The 16,309-nt window shown below is 38.2% G+C and overlaps 1 protein-coding gene across 1 annotated transcript in view; it reads right to left on the reverse strand.

Annotated features, from left to right (window-relative positions):
• The window catches only part of LOC136420690 (ubiquitin-conjugating enzyme E2 E3-like), a 33,001-nt gene that overhangs the window by 2,792 nt on the left and 13,900 nt on the right, over positions 1–16,309 (reverse strand). The window contains exons 3-4 of the mRNA XM_066407765.1: positions 2,912–3,044; positions 1,941–2,088 (exon numbers count right to left, since the gene is read on the reverse strand). Coding sequence (XP_066263862.1) covers positions 1,941–2,088; positions 2,912–3,044 — 281 coding nt within the window. The remainder of the gene's footprint in view (positions 1–1,940; positions 2,089–2,911; positions 3,045–16,309) is intronic.

The following is a 16,309-nucleotide window of genomic DNA, read 5'->3' on the forward strand; positions in this document are numbered from 1 at the left end:
GCAATCCTGTCCGCATGTTATGCGGAAGCCAAATCAATAAACAAAGCATCTCAAAATAGAATTCAACCTTTGATAACAGTGGAACAAGGTTGGTTTTTTTCTGCTGCCTCCCTACAATATCATCCACCAGTAATACTGTAAATGCAGAAATGTTCGCAGTGGTTTTATGTTCGCGGTTTTCACGGCGACCGTTTCACCGCAAACTTAAAGGTACCGCAAACATTTTTGTCCAATACTGTAGCAGTATGTGACTATAGCACTACCGCGAACTTAAACCACTGCGAACACTCCATTTTCGCCTTAGCGCGAAATAAAAACAATGCGAACTTAAATGCATTTACAGTACATACCAATGGATATCTTTGCCTTTATAACGGATTTACTTTGTAGACAAATGCCCTGATCTAGATTGCCAAGATTCAATTCTCAACATGCCAGGAAGTTTTGTAGAATATATACAAGAGATACAACCGTGTTGATACTGTAAATGCATTTAAGTTTGCGTGGTTTTTATTTCAGACGCGATAAGGCCACACCATTTTAATTTCTTGGTTAACGGGATTTAAAAAAAATGCTAGATTGGAAAATCAACAGGAAAACAGAATCTCAGAGGAAAGTTTGTGCTTTGGTGCACACAATTTCAGGGAGTGAACAGGGTCAGGTGCAAGTTTTCACCCTGGCCTTCTGTTTTCATGATTTTTTTTTGTGCTAGAATTAAAAAAAAAATCTGTTAGCCAAGAAATTAAATTGGTGTGGCCTTATTATAGCATCCTCAATACCCTACGTAACAGAAGTCACACAAGGCAACGTGATTTGGAATAACATTGCAGAGGCTTCAACAGCCCTTGGGTCTCCACATTGTCTGCTCTACAATACCTTGTAATTAACAGGAGTGTTGTAACATACATGGTCTTGAGGCATACGGTAATTAGCGCATTTAGTAGTTAGGATATATGGAGGAGGGGTTTGCATAAATTACCAGGATAAGTAAGCAATTGATTGGCTAGTGAGAGTAGCCAATCAGATAGTAACCCATTGTTAGCATAGGCGATCTTGGAAGCTGTGATTGTCTTGTGAGTCAGTCGTGACCTTGGATCTCAGGTATGTAGGTTGTGTTAGTGTATCCGTTGTAGACTGTAGCTGTAGTTGTAGAGTAGCTTGTAGTAAGTGTACTTTAGTGTAGTTCGGTATCTTATCTTATTCTCTGTATGAGTCTAACCAAGTCGTCCGATCGGATATTGTAAAGTAGAACAAGTGAGACTCGTTTAGGAACTTCTGTTTAGGCACAATAAACTACAATCACAATTCATATCGAACTCGGCTTGGTGTGTGTTGCCTTGTATAGAATCCTCCCTAGACCATAGATAACCTTATAGATAGAAAGAGAGAAAGAGAGGTAGAGCACCACCACTCATTTCTTACAGTGCAAATAGTCATGCAGGGTCATGGGGCCAAGTTGTTACTTCATGGCACATCTAAGCCTCCATTTTTGACGGTAGCAAGGAGATACTGGGTTATGCTATTTTACATACGTCTCAAAGAGATTTATTTTAGAGGCTCTGCATGGGGGGGTCCCGACAACGCTTGACGCTGAATTTAGAAGAGCCATGATTATAAACCCTACATATTACACTAAAATGATGGAAGGCAATTATGAAAATTTGGTGGCCTCACTACGAATTACTTGAATAAGACAGCTTTCCTCATGAACTACAGGAAATAAAGATAGACTGCCTACGCCTTATGGAAAAGAACATGCAAACCCTCATTTTCAAACAGGATTCCCACCATATTCGACTGTAGCAGCCACCCATATAGGTGGAATATTAGAAGACCAAAGTGGACAAATAGCACCTTTAAATTTTTATAGTCTATCAATTTTCAGCTAACGATAGATCAAATTTTGTTAGAATTTTGAGTTATGATATGTTTATGCTTACTTGGATTGCAGTCTGTTAGCAGTGAGCAGATCGACAGCAGGACTTTGGAGATGGTGAGGGCGGGGCTCCAGTTGTCCTTCAGTATGTCCAGACAGATCACACCTTGGCTGTTGATGTTACAGTGGTAGATACGGGTCCGGAATGTCACCTGGACACGAAAAAAAAAAAGCATACGACACTTCAGTCGAAGAAGAACATGACTGGGTTACTCACGTTCAGGACATATTATGTAGACATGGGTTCCAAAATGTTTGGCTTAACCCCGCAGTTAATGCCAACCATTTTGGAAACATATTTGAAGAACGTCTGAAATGAAAGACACATTTCTCTCTGGCTGGAGGGAACAACTTAGAAATTCCAGTAAACTCCACACCTATTCTAAAGTCAAAAAGCACTTTGGCATGGAAAAATATCTCACATCAACTCATAATAAACTGTTTGCAACTAGCATAACAAAACTGAGAATCAGTGCACATTGTTTAGAAATTGAAAAGCGCCGACACCACAAAACACCAGCCACTCAGAGATTGTGTCCCACATGTAATGAAAATATTTTATTTTGTGATGAATTGCCCAACTTAGAGTAAAGAGAGAGATGCGATGTTACAGACAATTACTACTAAGACAAACTTCACCCTATCTGGTACACAAAGCGATATCATCCATGTACTGTTGTCTTGTCCGACTGCTATATCCATCTACATAGGTCAGACTTTTTTCTCCATATATCATTCCAAAAGCGTGACAGATCTACCCATACATAACTATATTGTAACCAATATACTGGTTTCGATAATATTTTGCGCTTAGAATTGTAGGATAGATTAGCCTTATAGCATTGTTGATTTAATGCCATACATTGTACCATGTGCGATTGTTGAGCAATAAAGTTCATTCATTCATTCACTTCTCTCCGAGGATTGATTACAACAGACGTCTTCACAAAGTCTCCAACAACAGCCATGGCTCACCTTGGGAGGTTTGAAGGGATAGTCTTGTGAGAAGTGGATGTCCAGGAAGAAAACTCCGCCCTCGTACACAGATCCAGGCGGCCCCAAGATGGTGGACACCCATTCATACAGGTTGTCTCCCTTCGGACCAGCACTGTAAAATAACAGTCATAAATAAGTATGCGTCATAAGTGAGTGGCGTAGTGGCAGGGTGTTTGCCCCCAGAACCAAGAGATACCGGGTTCGAATCCGGGGATCCCTGATTTGTCCTGTTGACGTTTGGGAAAGGCACTTTACACGACTTTCCCCACTTCACTCAGATAAAAATGAGTGCCTAGCTTCGGTTAGGGACGTCCCCCGGATAGGACGTGAAATGGAGGTCCCATGTTTGTGGAGAGCAACACCTCAAGCACGTTAAAGAACCCAACACACTTATCAAAAAGAGGAGGTGTGGGTGGATCATATAAATCAGTCCAGATATGCAGCTTGTACTCTTCAGTACAAACCTGGTGTGTTATGCCTTGATGCGGTTTACTGGGTATGCAATACAAAGAAACTAACAAACCTAGATTATTTACTAACATGCAGTACCAGATTAAATCCATAACGATAATGTGTGTTGCACATGTTTTGTAACAATATATCATTTATAGAAAAAAACTTATTAGGTTAAATTCTGTTTGAAGGATGGAAGGGCAAGTACCAATGAATGAGTATGACCTGAGACACAACAAAGACAAGGCAGTAACTGGTGATTTGTGTCTGCAAGTGTCAAAAACGACAAGTGATGTTTTCACCTAACATAAACATTAGTGAACTTGTCAGTGTAAATCTAGAGGAGATATGAGAATACTATGAAGGATATGTGAACTGAAAACAATGCCTTGGGCAATGTGCACATTTTTTATACTTCCTGTAACGTTACGTTCTGCTGCAGTGTTGAAACATTCAAGAGGGCCTGCATGGGGGGGTCCCGACAACGCTCTACGCTAAATTCGGAGGGCCGGCTACGTAATACGCTAAATTCAGAAAGCCTCCCTACGCTCTACGCTAAATTCAGAAAGCCCCCCCTACGCTCTACGCTAAATTATGGAGTGGTCGGCAACGCTCTACATAAAATTAAAACGGCCGATTACGCTCTACATAAAAGGGGCATGCAGGCCCTCATTCAATCTAAGCAATATGAGAGAATGTCAAAGAATACAAACCTAGTCAATTGACATCAACAGACGTATGTGTGGAGTTGTAACAACTGATTTTTATATATGTAACTTATGCAAAGAACATATTGGGTAAACGTGTGCTGATTTCCCAAATATCCAGCCTGCCTAAACCAAGGAGGATAAAATTGCACTCTTTGCCTAACTAGTTAAGGTTCGTACCAGTCATGTAAGAAGTATTATTTGTTAATATCAAGATTAAAATCATGTAACGTTACCTTTGTGTAATAATTCTTTCAATACTTCTGAACACAAATTCTGACCTCTGAATCACATTACAAAAGTATGTACTAGCCAGCTGGTATCCTAAACTATCATAGCTAAACTCCCAAGTCTAAAAAATTTGCATAGAGGAGACTCAGGACCTATAATAGGTTTGAATACCGGGTAAATATATGTACCATTAATTTGATCATTATCTTTTTGGAGATCTAAGGCCACACCAATTTAATTTCTTGGTTGACAGTTTTTTTCTTAAATCTTAGCACGAGGATATCATGAAAACAGAAGGCTGGGGTGAAAACTTGCACCTGACCCTGTTCACTCCCTGAAACTGTGTGCACCAAAGTACAAACTTTCCTCTGAGATTCTGTTTTCATGCTGATTTTCCAATCTAGTATTTTTCTTAAAATTCTGTTAAGCAAGAAATTAAATTGGTGTGGCCTAATTTCGCGCTAAAACTTGTAAAATGGAATGGATGTTCTCGAATTGTCTTAATTTCCCAATTAAAACGATTCCGTAGGACAACAGAAAGACAATGTAAACACATAATTGTTCTGTCAAGATTTCAGGGGTCACCGCAGAAAGCCTTGAAAATAAAACCACAGCAAACATTGCAAGATTTACAGTAAGGTACATTTGTAGCTGGTGATACGCCAATCTTGTTGTAAGATGTACTTAGCCCTTTGGGTGGGTATGTGTGCTTAGTTTAAAGGCATCCAGAGCATTTTATGAAGCTTGAAACTTGAATAAAAAAACTCCAATTTCTAGTCATTCCTACACATAGTAAGTTTCAATAACACTATACCATTACATATCGAAATTCAAGGAGCAAAGATACAATGTCGTTGTGATAGAAAATTCAAGCCCCAATAGACTGATGCTGACTGTTCATCACAATTAGCGGGTCGACCAATGAGAGAGTGACTGCATGTCCGTCAAATGTTTGCATTTTTACGTTTTCATTTTGCATTTCTACGTTTTGACAGAGGTGGGTGGGGCTATTGAATTGGTCAATTTACACTAGGCGCGTGAAACTAAAAGATCACCATGTTGCTTATTTTTGTGCCGCTTTTGAGCACTTTTGATAAGAAATCCGCACGCAAATGTGGTATTAAAACAGTGGCATTAAATGTCAATTTCATAAAGATTACAGCAACTAGAATATTTCCAGTTTTCAAGCCTCATAAAATGCTCTGGGTGCCTTTAATTTAAAGCCAACACACATGATGTTGAGTCATCCTAAGTGCACACTGGACATACACAATAATCCTCCCTGCCTATCTTTTGACCTTTCAACACAATACATACCTTACTGTAGATATCCCCAGGCTGGGACAGCTGAAGATACTGACAAAGGGGCCTTCCATTGAGTATATACAGTGTTATTAACAACCCATTAAAGACTTCTAGACCTATAATTTACATAGGTGTGTTACATGTTCAGTAGTGGTAAGATAAGGAAAGGTGGTCATCTATTATTTGATAATCAACTAGAATGGCAACATTTTCGGGAAAATGCAGGATATTCCCCTCCCATTACCTGCACCTCAAATATGACATCCTTAGCATCGGCTGTAAGGGTATTATGAAGTTTCTGCATAAATTATGCAAAGGAGGTCGGCATTAGCATAATTTATATACAGGTGTGTTAACCTATCCTAAAGGTACCTACATCTGAAATATGACAATCGTAGCCTTTACGGTGAGGGATATGCATAAATTATGCAAACGAGGCCCTCATCATAAGCATAATTCATGACCAGGTTTAATGACCCTTCCTAATGGTACCTACATCTCAAATATGACATCCGTAGCTTTCACGGTAAGGGAAATACAAGTTTATGCCTAAATTATGGAAATGAGCTCCACATTAGCATTATTTATGGCCAGGTGTATTCGCCTTTCCTAAAGGTACCTACAACTCAAATATGACATCCATAGCTTTTACGGTAAGGAAAATTCAAGTTTATGCATAAATTATGCAAATGAGGTCCTCATTAGCATAATTTATGGCCAGGTTTCCAGACCTTTCCTAATGGTACCTACATCTCAGATATGACATCCGTAGCTTTTACGGTAAGGAAAATACAAGTTTATGCATTAATTATGCAAATGAGGTCCTCATTAACATTACTCATGGCCAGGCGTGTTCACCTTTCCTAAAGGTACCTACATCTCAAATATGACATCTGCAGCTTTTACAGTAAGGGAAATACACGTTTATGCATAAATTATGCAAATTAGGTCCTTATTAGCATAATTTATGTCCAGGTGTATTCACCTTTCCTAAAGGTACCTACATCTTTAAGATGACATCCGCAGCTTTTACGGTAAGGGAAATATAAGTTTATGCATAAAGTATGCAAATAAGGTCCTCATTAGCATAATTTATGTCCAGGTGCATTCACCTTTCCTTAAGGTACCTACATGTTAAAGATAACATCCGCAGCTTTTACGGTAAGGGAAATATAAGTTTATGCATAAATTATGCAAATGAGGTCCTCATTAACATTACTCATGGCCAGGCGTGTTCACCTTTCCTAAAGGTACCTACATCTCAAATATGACATCTGCAGCTTTTACGGTAAGGGACATACAAGTTTATGCATAAAGTATGCAAATTAGGTCCTTATCAGCATAATTTATGTCCAGGTTCATTCACCTTTCCTTAAGGTACCTACATCTTAAAGATGACATCCGCAGCTTTTACGGTAAGGGAAGTACACGTTTCTGCATAAATTATGCAAATGATGTCCTCATTAGCATAATTTATGTCCAGGTGCATTCACCTTTCCTAAAGGTACCTACATTTCAAAGATGACATCCGCAGCTTTTACGGTAAGGGAAATACAAGTTTATGCATAGATTATGCAAATAAGGTACTCATTAGCATAATTTATTGTCAGGTGTATTCACCTTTCCTATAGGTACCTACATCTTAAATATAACATCCGTACATTGTAACATAAGGTACATATAACTTTCTGCAATACCATTAGTAGACCTACCACCGCACATCTACTTGGTTTTTGGCAGAAGAAGAAGAAGAAGAAGAAGAAGAAAGAAGAAGAAGAACAGGCAAGCAAAAACAATATATCCCCCTTCCCACTGGAAGGGGAATATAATAAGGTTCTTATCCAAGATAATTTGGACCATATGCTTAAAATGGCATTTCAAAAGGCTATTCTTTCCATTTATTGTTTTTCAAGGAGTTTCAAAGCATATGCTTGAAAGCCCTTGTCATTTTAACATCAGATTCTGTGATAAGCATGTGTCAATCAAACCATGTAAAACCTGCCTAGGCAACCACCTGGCCATGGCGACCGCTTCTTCTCGGTCCCGAAAATTTTCCCCATAGGCACAAGCATTAAGCGGCCTGTCCAAGGCGACCACTTATCCAACGCGGCCGCAACCGCCATGAATTGGGATCGCACATGGCCCGATCCCTGCCCATGGCGACCACCTCATTTTCAAGTGTGTGGTGACGTCAGATTTTGCTGTCTATCGCGGAAATGTTTTTAAGACCTTGACGGACAAAAATCTATGGAATAGTATGGATTCATCTATAAAGTGTTTTGATAAAACGTTCACACTTTACACATTGTAAATTTAAAGTTTTGTGAATACTTTGATATCGATGTTGTTGTGCCCATTGTAATCTTATAGTTTACCACAAGCTTTTAGTTTATCTTTCTGTCAATGGGAATTGAACCTGGTGGTGGTACGGTAATGCTGTCTAAAATCACATCATTTTCCATCCGTCTATATACACCTCGGCATGGAAACATGTTGTGAGTGGAATCCTCTTCAAGGCGACCACCTGTCCAACGCGACTGTTTTTGCTCGGTCCCCCGGGCGGTCGCCTTGGGCAGGTTTGACTGTACTAAGAACTAAATCCCTTATCTTTTCTCACAGACTTTGGGTATTAGTAACACCTAGATTACAGCTCAACATGTATGATAGGGGTTTGTACAATTGAATGAGATACATGTTATGTGTAAATAAAAATGGAATGAACTAAAAATAGATAAGATAAATAGACTATTTACTGTATCATGTCTACTTTGTCCATAAAACGACCAAGAGGTCCAGGGTATATAATTCTGCCACACTGAAAAGATATGTCCAAACAGATCTCCAACCCAACGTATATCAAAACTATGCATACCTGGGAGGTGCTGCACTTGAGATCTCTCAAACCCAACTGTTTTGCAAAGTGGCGGATTTATGTAACCAGCGGATTATTGGAGGTTAATAAGAAAACATTGCATTAATTGTCTACCTGAAAAAACAAATCAAATTTTCATGCATCTTTTTCCAGCTGTCAATACTGTAGTTTATGAGAGAGAAGAACTTAAAAATTCCAGGCTTCAGTGAATGTCTTGCCTAAGAAATCCAGGAAATTATTTTCAAATCCTTAAATTAACTTGCTCTAGCTGTCAGTTCTATGAGCATGAGATATATCCTTCGATTATCATTTTGTATATCCTTTGCTGAACATGCACTAGTGGCCAGCTATTCAAGCTGTATCAAAACCTCCTTGGCTTCAGTGAATGTCTTGCCTAAAAAATCCAGGAAATTCTTTTAAAATCCTGAAATTAACTTGCTCTAGCTGTCAGTTCTATGAGCTTGAGGTAGGTCCTTAGATTATAATTTGTATATCCTTTGCTGAACATGCCCTAGTGGCAAGCTATTAAAGCTGTATCAAAACCTCCTTGGCTTCAGTGAATATCTTGCCTAAAAAATCCAGGAAATTCTTTTCAAATCCTGAAATTAACTTGCTCTAGCTGTCAGTTCTATATGAGCATTTAGGCCAGGATTTGTAGATCTTTCAGCTGAACATACATCTGTGCTAGTTGCCAGCTATTAAAGCTGTATCAAAACCTCCTTGGCTTCAGTGAATGTCTTGCCTAAAAAATCCAGGAAATTCTTTTAAAATCCTGAAATTAACTTGCTCTAGCTGTCAGTTTTCTATGAGCATTTAGGCCAGGATTTGTGGATCCTTAGGCTGAACATACATCTGAGCTGGTGGCCATCTGAGCTGCCATTTTAGCTAATCCCCAGGCTTCAGAAGGTAACATGACGCTCGTATATTATGTCAGTTGACACCTTTTGGGTTCTAAAGCGGGCAGGGTCACCTGTCAATTATGGAAATCATGTCTCGTTCTGTACTTCATTAGAATGCTGCTGCCTGGCTCCCCTGTTTCTATTAGGCCACACCAATTTCATTTCTTGGTTGACGGATTTTCTTTATTAAACAGAAGGCTGGGGTGAAAACTTGCACCTGACCCTGTTCACTCCCTGAGACTGTGTGCATCAAAGTACAAACTTTCCTCTGAGATTCTGTTTTCCTGTTGATTTTCCAATCTAGCGTTTTTTTTTAAACCCGTTAACCAAGAAATTAAATTGGTGTGGTCTTAGGATGAGCAACACTTTGTAGTAGAATGTAGCTTATACAACGAAGAGCTTTATAAACTAATGCATTTCATACACCTTATAGCAACATGGAAAAGTTCATTTTTCTAATGGCTTTAGATAAACCCTTGATTATTGAACACACCTGTTCCTATATTTACACCATTACTAACAAGCGAGATTGAGAGGCCAAATTCACGTAATCATTAGACTAGTGCTAGCTTGTCATTTTACATATGTGTATTTGCAAACTGTGATGTTTTCTGTTGTGACCTGTACTGAACCCAGTGGGTATGTGTGTACAATAAAGGTCTTCATTCATTTATTCATTATACAGTAAACCCAAGGATTGGATGTTCTTGTTACATATACATGTTCCTGCTGGTATGCCCCCAAGGAATTGGTCACAAATCATGTCTGAGATTTGAGATCCTGGAATTAAAATGGTGGCCTGTGTCAAGCCTCTGGGCTGATGACTGTTATTAAATAGGTTAGCTGCAGCACTGACACAGTTTTTTATAGAGGCGAGGATTTGTACATGTCCGTAATAGATTTTTGTATCAATCAAGTGTTGAAATTTGTTTACACCAGTCTCGTTTTGGAAAAAGTCTAACACTAATTTTGTTTTACTTAGTTGATGCTAGAAATATGGAGAAACATTCATTTTTGTCTATTATATGACAAATTTGAAATTGTACAATTCTAACCATTTTGAACATTCACATATTTTCAATCTCAAAGCAAGAGAGAGACCAGTTTTCCTAATTTCCAAGTCTCACATTGTCATTTCTGTCATTCTAACAGTTTGATTGGGTACTGATACAGGTGCATTTAATTTCATTGTCTACCCCCCCATTTTAGAGCTTCTAAATCTGACATTCATGTAACGAGAACATTTATCTAACCCTAGGCTTGTCATAAAGCTGGGGATGCATTGATCATGTTACGTTGATGAAGGTTAGACATCCAGGTAGTAAGATAAGCCAAAAATAGTTACTCAAGCAACTGGATAAAATTTTTGAGACAGTCAGATGTTTCAGACAGCATCCGCTGTCTTTCGTCAGTGACTAAGGATGGGACTGGGAAACCAGGTTTTATACCAAAACTCTGAATAGATTAATGAGGTTAAGACAACCTGGTTTCCCAGTCCCATCCTTAGTCACTGACGAAAGATAGCGGATGCTGTCTGAAACGTCTGACTGTTTCAAAATTTTATCTAGTTGCTTGAGTAACTATTTCTGGCTTATTGATCGTGTTACTTTGGGTAGCAATTACCACTTTTCATGGCCAAACTGCATTTGATGTTTGAATCCATCATGTAGCCCATTTTGCCCGTCATTTATTTGTCAACAAATACAACCTACATCCTACAAATTACTATGGTTAGTGGATGGTCACCAGTTATTAAGGTATGGTTAGATGTGATTTATGGTTCAACGAGGTAGGTCCGAGCGGCTTGTTTTGTCCGGACAAAGCCGGGCGGTTTGAATATCAGCCCGGTCACCTGATATGGTAATACGGGAACGGCCCGGCATGCGCCTGAATAGGAGACCATTGTATACACTTTCAACAGGGCACGACAACCCTCTGTACAAACATGTGTTACATTCTTCACTTACTCTGGCTTTGTGTCCGCCCAGACCCATGGACAAACAACCTTCCTGTACACCACTGGAACTGTTCCAATATTTCATATCCTCAATGATTGATATCAATACGCCCATAATTTATGTTATTATAGCCGTCAGAATTCTGAAGAAAATTTCTAGAAAAAAAAAGTAAAGAATAATGAAGTGATTTCTGTTGATATACTGAAACAACCTTCCTGTACAACACTGGAACTGTTCCAATATTTTATATCTTCAATGATTAATACACTAATGAATTAATATTATTTATAGTTGTTAGAATTCTTAAGAAAATTTCTAAATAAAAAAAAGCCATTTCTGCTGATATACTGAAACACTGTAGACCACTGGAACTGTTCCAATATTTTATATCCTCTTTATTGATACACCTATTATTTGTAGTCCTCAGAATTCTTAAGAAAATTTCTAAATAAAATTAGAAAGATGACAGTACAGTATTAAGCCATTTCTGTTGATAGATCCTCTGTATCCTGTATATATATTCATTATCTATACAGTACATGAAGAAGAGATACAGTACATTTAGTTGTCAGAATCGCTTCTGAAGAATATTTCCAAATCAAAAGAATTATGAAAGTATCAAAATGTTGGCCATTTGCGTTGACAAAGTTGAAACTATGTGTAAATGAATGATCTTATATAATTTTCCAGTACAATATACATGTATATAACATGTGGTTACAAAAGTATTTTTGTGTCATAAAATTGTCAAATGAGCTGTTTAAACATCAAGTATAATGGTTGTTGTAATTTGTTTTCTTCAGTTGGTGTAGTGTAAGTTTGATTTGAATAGAATGTGTTGCATGTAATGAGTGCCAATTAACTCAATGGTTATTCAGTTTCCAACTGTCAGTCAATTGATCAATTATAATCAATTATCACAATGCCAGCAAGACTTGAAGTGATCATTAGGTTACAATTCGAGATCCATTCACTAATTGTTTGTTTTGAATGTAGCTTGTAATTCATTTCATTCTGATTGTCTAGTGAATTATGTTATATTGACAATACATAGTGATGATCTATTTACCCTCCATTAACATTGATCCGCCAGGTTACATAAATCCACTACTTTAAAAACAGTGTGTTTGAGAAATCTCTAGTGCAGCACCCCTCAGGTATGCACAGTTTAGATATACAGGAGTGCATTATACTGGGGGATGTTTGGTTGGAGATCTGTTTGGACATATCTTTTTAGGGTGGCGGAATTATGTACCCTGGTGGAAGCCTGTTAGTGGATCTTACCTTTCCTAGACAAATAAGTTTGCAATTTCTACCACTTTCTCAGAAATTTGCCCTTCCTGGTTCACCCTTATCAGTTCAACAGCTTGTTGCTACCTGAATCATATTGATTATACAGGTCATATTGATTATTGCCTTTAAATTAATGCTCCTCTGATTTAATCATGTCAATCATCGGGCAAACAAGGCTAGGGACAGTACACCATGAATGACAAAGGGAGCCCTGTTAAAGGCAACCAAAGCAATATGAGGGCCAAAAAATGGAAGCAAAAAAAAATCCTGAAAAGCTAGTGACATTTATTAACACTGTTCAGCATATTTCCGAAATAACTTCATACTTTGAGCATTTTAGAACCCCGCAAAACATACCTTATGATGATCCCCTTAGTTTCTTGAGCCTACAAAAACCCCGGCAACAATTTTCAGTGAGTTCTCACATCATAACAACGTCATATTTTTGCATCATGGACGTTGCTATACATTGTGATAGTGTTTTTTGAACTTATCCTGTATAGAAATTACAAAACAAATTGACTTTCAAAATCCGATTTTTGGGCCCTAATATTGCTTGGGTTTCCTTTAAAACTTTGAGCACCTGATTAATTACTCAGTCTGATAGATAGATTCAACTATATTTCAGGGGGAGAGATAACCCTTACTCTATACAAATAGGTCAATAATTAAAGAATGTCTCGAACTTAGAACCAATTGTGTAAGTGATACGTTGGACTCAACATGTTGATATACTCATATCTATTCATGTACGGCTTAATTCATTTGTATCCACTTGAGTGTTTGTATGTATAGATTTAGTAGACCTTACAAAAGTCGTTGTACTTTTATTGTGTCGATAAAGATTTCTCTATTATACGCTTTCAGGGCTCGAAATAGTTATTCCTCAAACAAGAGATATCAGAGCAAGGGAGCCATCAGGAAAATGAGCCAGAAAACAGTCACATGGACAGGAATGCAGTCACAAGACTAAGAATCAGCTGCCACAAATTACATAATGAAACAGGAAGACATACCCGCACTCCTCTAGAACAACGATTATGTAAACATTGTACTTTGAATAGAGTAGAAGACGACTGTCATTTTGTGGTAGAATTCAGATAATGTATACCCAAGAAAGAAATGAACTGTATAAGCTTGTACAAAACCTATTTCACTACTTCACACATTTAAGTACTGTACAAAAATTCATATTTCTAATGCGTCTAGACAAACCTACCATTGAAAAACATGTCTGTTCTTTTATATCTACTATAACCAGAAAGCGTGGAGAAGTAGAATTTATCTAATGATAGTCATATTCTTTTTGTATCCGCTAACTGTACTTGTTCTTTTGTTTTGTTGTGACCTGTACTTAGCCAAGTATGGCAGAAATGTGCAATAAAGGTCTTCATTCATTGAAATGATGACGATCGCTGTTTCTTCGCTTCCAAAGATAAATCGAAAGGTAATGTCCTGAGTCCTAAGCATATTGAAATGCCACTCATGTTAAACCTGCAATGGAGGCCTAGCCTGGATGCCAGTCCCCTATCTCTATAATATTCGATCTATCTATGGTGTTTCTCAGAGTAATATCCGATCTATCTATGGTGGTTCTCAGGGTTCAATAACTAAGGGGACTGTTGCCAAATTTCCTTGGGGGCATGTTGGCCTTAGAGCCAAGGGCTTGGCCTGGGTAGGCCCTGGAAACAGTCCAGCAGGATATAAGTGGTAGCCAAGCTCAAACCAAGAAGGCCTTCCATATAACCTGGGCCTTACTCAAACTAGGAAACATGCATACACTGAATGATTGACACGTGGGAAGAGCTTGCAAAATGCATTTGTGTCAGCAGTGCCAGTCATTGCATGCCAATCTCTTAAAAGACTGAACAGGCTATCAAGAAGACGTACAAGTGAAAGGGAAAGGACTGCAATCATTTAACCTGGATACTTGACACAGGTGTGTTCATCTTGAGGGTTACTGTAAAATGCAGAAATGTTTGCGGTTTTTCACGGCGACCGTTTCACCGCGAACTTAAAACCACTGAGAACATTTTTGTCTAATACTGTAGCATTATGTAACTATAGCACTGGCGGAATTTAAAACCACCGCAAACACTCCATTTTCCCCTTAGGGCGAAATAAAAACCACGCAAAGTTAAATGCATTTACAGTATGTTGAATGTTATCAATTCAAATATGTCTCATTGCTGCAGAGTTAGCCTTCTCTCTTCAGTTGCATATATCACGTATTGTCAAAGACAAGAGATCGTTGACAAAAATATCAATATTTTGACAGTTACATGAAATCAGCACTGGTAAATCAATATAATAAAACTGAATACAGGTCAACTTAGTCAATATGTTCATACATAGAGACAATAAATCATTATGACAGAAAACTGTGAAACATTTAGCATCAAATCTCATAATTCCGCGGTGTACTAAGACCGATACATTAAGAAAATCGACAGGCGACTCCTTCTTAAAGGGGCCCAAAGCAATATTTAGGCCAAAAAAATGGAAGTAACAAAAATGCTGAAATCTTTATGGTAGTCAGTGATATTCACTAACACTGTTCAGCTCATTTGCGTAAACTTCATAATTTGAGCATTTTCAAACCTCCCAAAGACGTGCCATATGATGATCTCCTTAGTTTTGCGAGCCTACAATTTAGTACAAAATCCCCAGCGATGATTTTCATTTGAGTTCTCACATCACAACAACGTCATATTTTTACATCATGGATCTTACATATAGCTATACATTAGAACTAATCATGTACATGTATAGAAATGACTAGATAAATTGACTTTCAAAACTGTTTTGGGCCCCTTTAAGAATGTCTTGAATATCTGGAAATTGGCATGTGAATACCTCAGGGATCACTGATGCTACATTAGAAGATCTGTTTTAACCTTTAGCACACTGAAGTAGCCTTTGGTACCCAACTCTCTATTGGTTTTAGGCAGCAGGGAGAAGGTTAAGTTCACAATTTTTAAAAATTTGGTGAACTTAGTGTGCAGAACAAAATTACGAGAGTTGAACTTGAAGTCGGGTAATATGAGCTAAAACAGAGACAAACTCCCCCCAACAGGTAGCCTGGGTTCCTCAGCCTTTACCCAATGACAAAGTGTAAATGCCTCAAATAAGCATTTAGATAAATACACACATATCTAAAAGTGAGTATTGTAAGGTTTGCAATGTTTAGCTTATGCATGTATCTTTATTGATTTTAGATTAGTTTTAATTTTAAATCATACTGCATTTCAGCCTATGAAGGCTACTACTGTATGTTGTGTCTTGCAGAGACGAAAGGAAAGGAAAGTGATCTCGAACCAGTTTAGCTCAAATGAACTCAATGAACAGATGAGCTAATCTTCCACTGTTTGTGACAGAGAAGACAGACGCTATGTACATGTACAGTATTTACAGGTTCATTGTACCAGGGAAATTCCCCTAGCTCTTTTCAACATTAGCACAATGAACAGTGGACCACGGCTTAACGTCCTAAGGACTGCGACCCTTTCCGGTAGCGTGTATGTCGGGTGAGCGACACAGCCGAGATCGAACCTGGGGCTTCTAGTTCCAGAGGCAATATCGCTAACCACTGGACTACGCACGCTATGAGATAATAAACCATTCATTCATTCATTTTTACTTCGCCCTCTTGGTTACTC

Source organism: Branchiostoma lanceolatum, chromosome 15, assembly GCF_035083965.1.
Source record: "Branchiostoma lanceolatum isolate klBraLanc5 chromosome 15, klBraLanc5.hap2, whole genome shotgun sequence".
Taxonomy (NCBI): domain Eukaryota; kingdom Metazoa; phylum Chordata; class Leptocardii; order Amphioxiformes; family Branchiostomatidae; genus Branchiostoma; species Branchiostoma lanceolatum.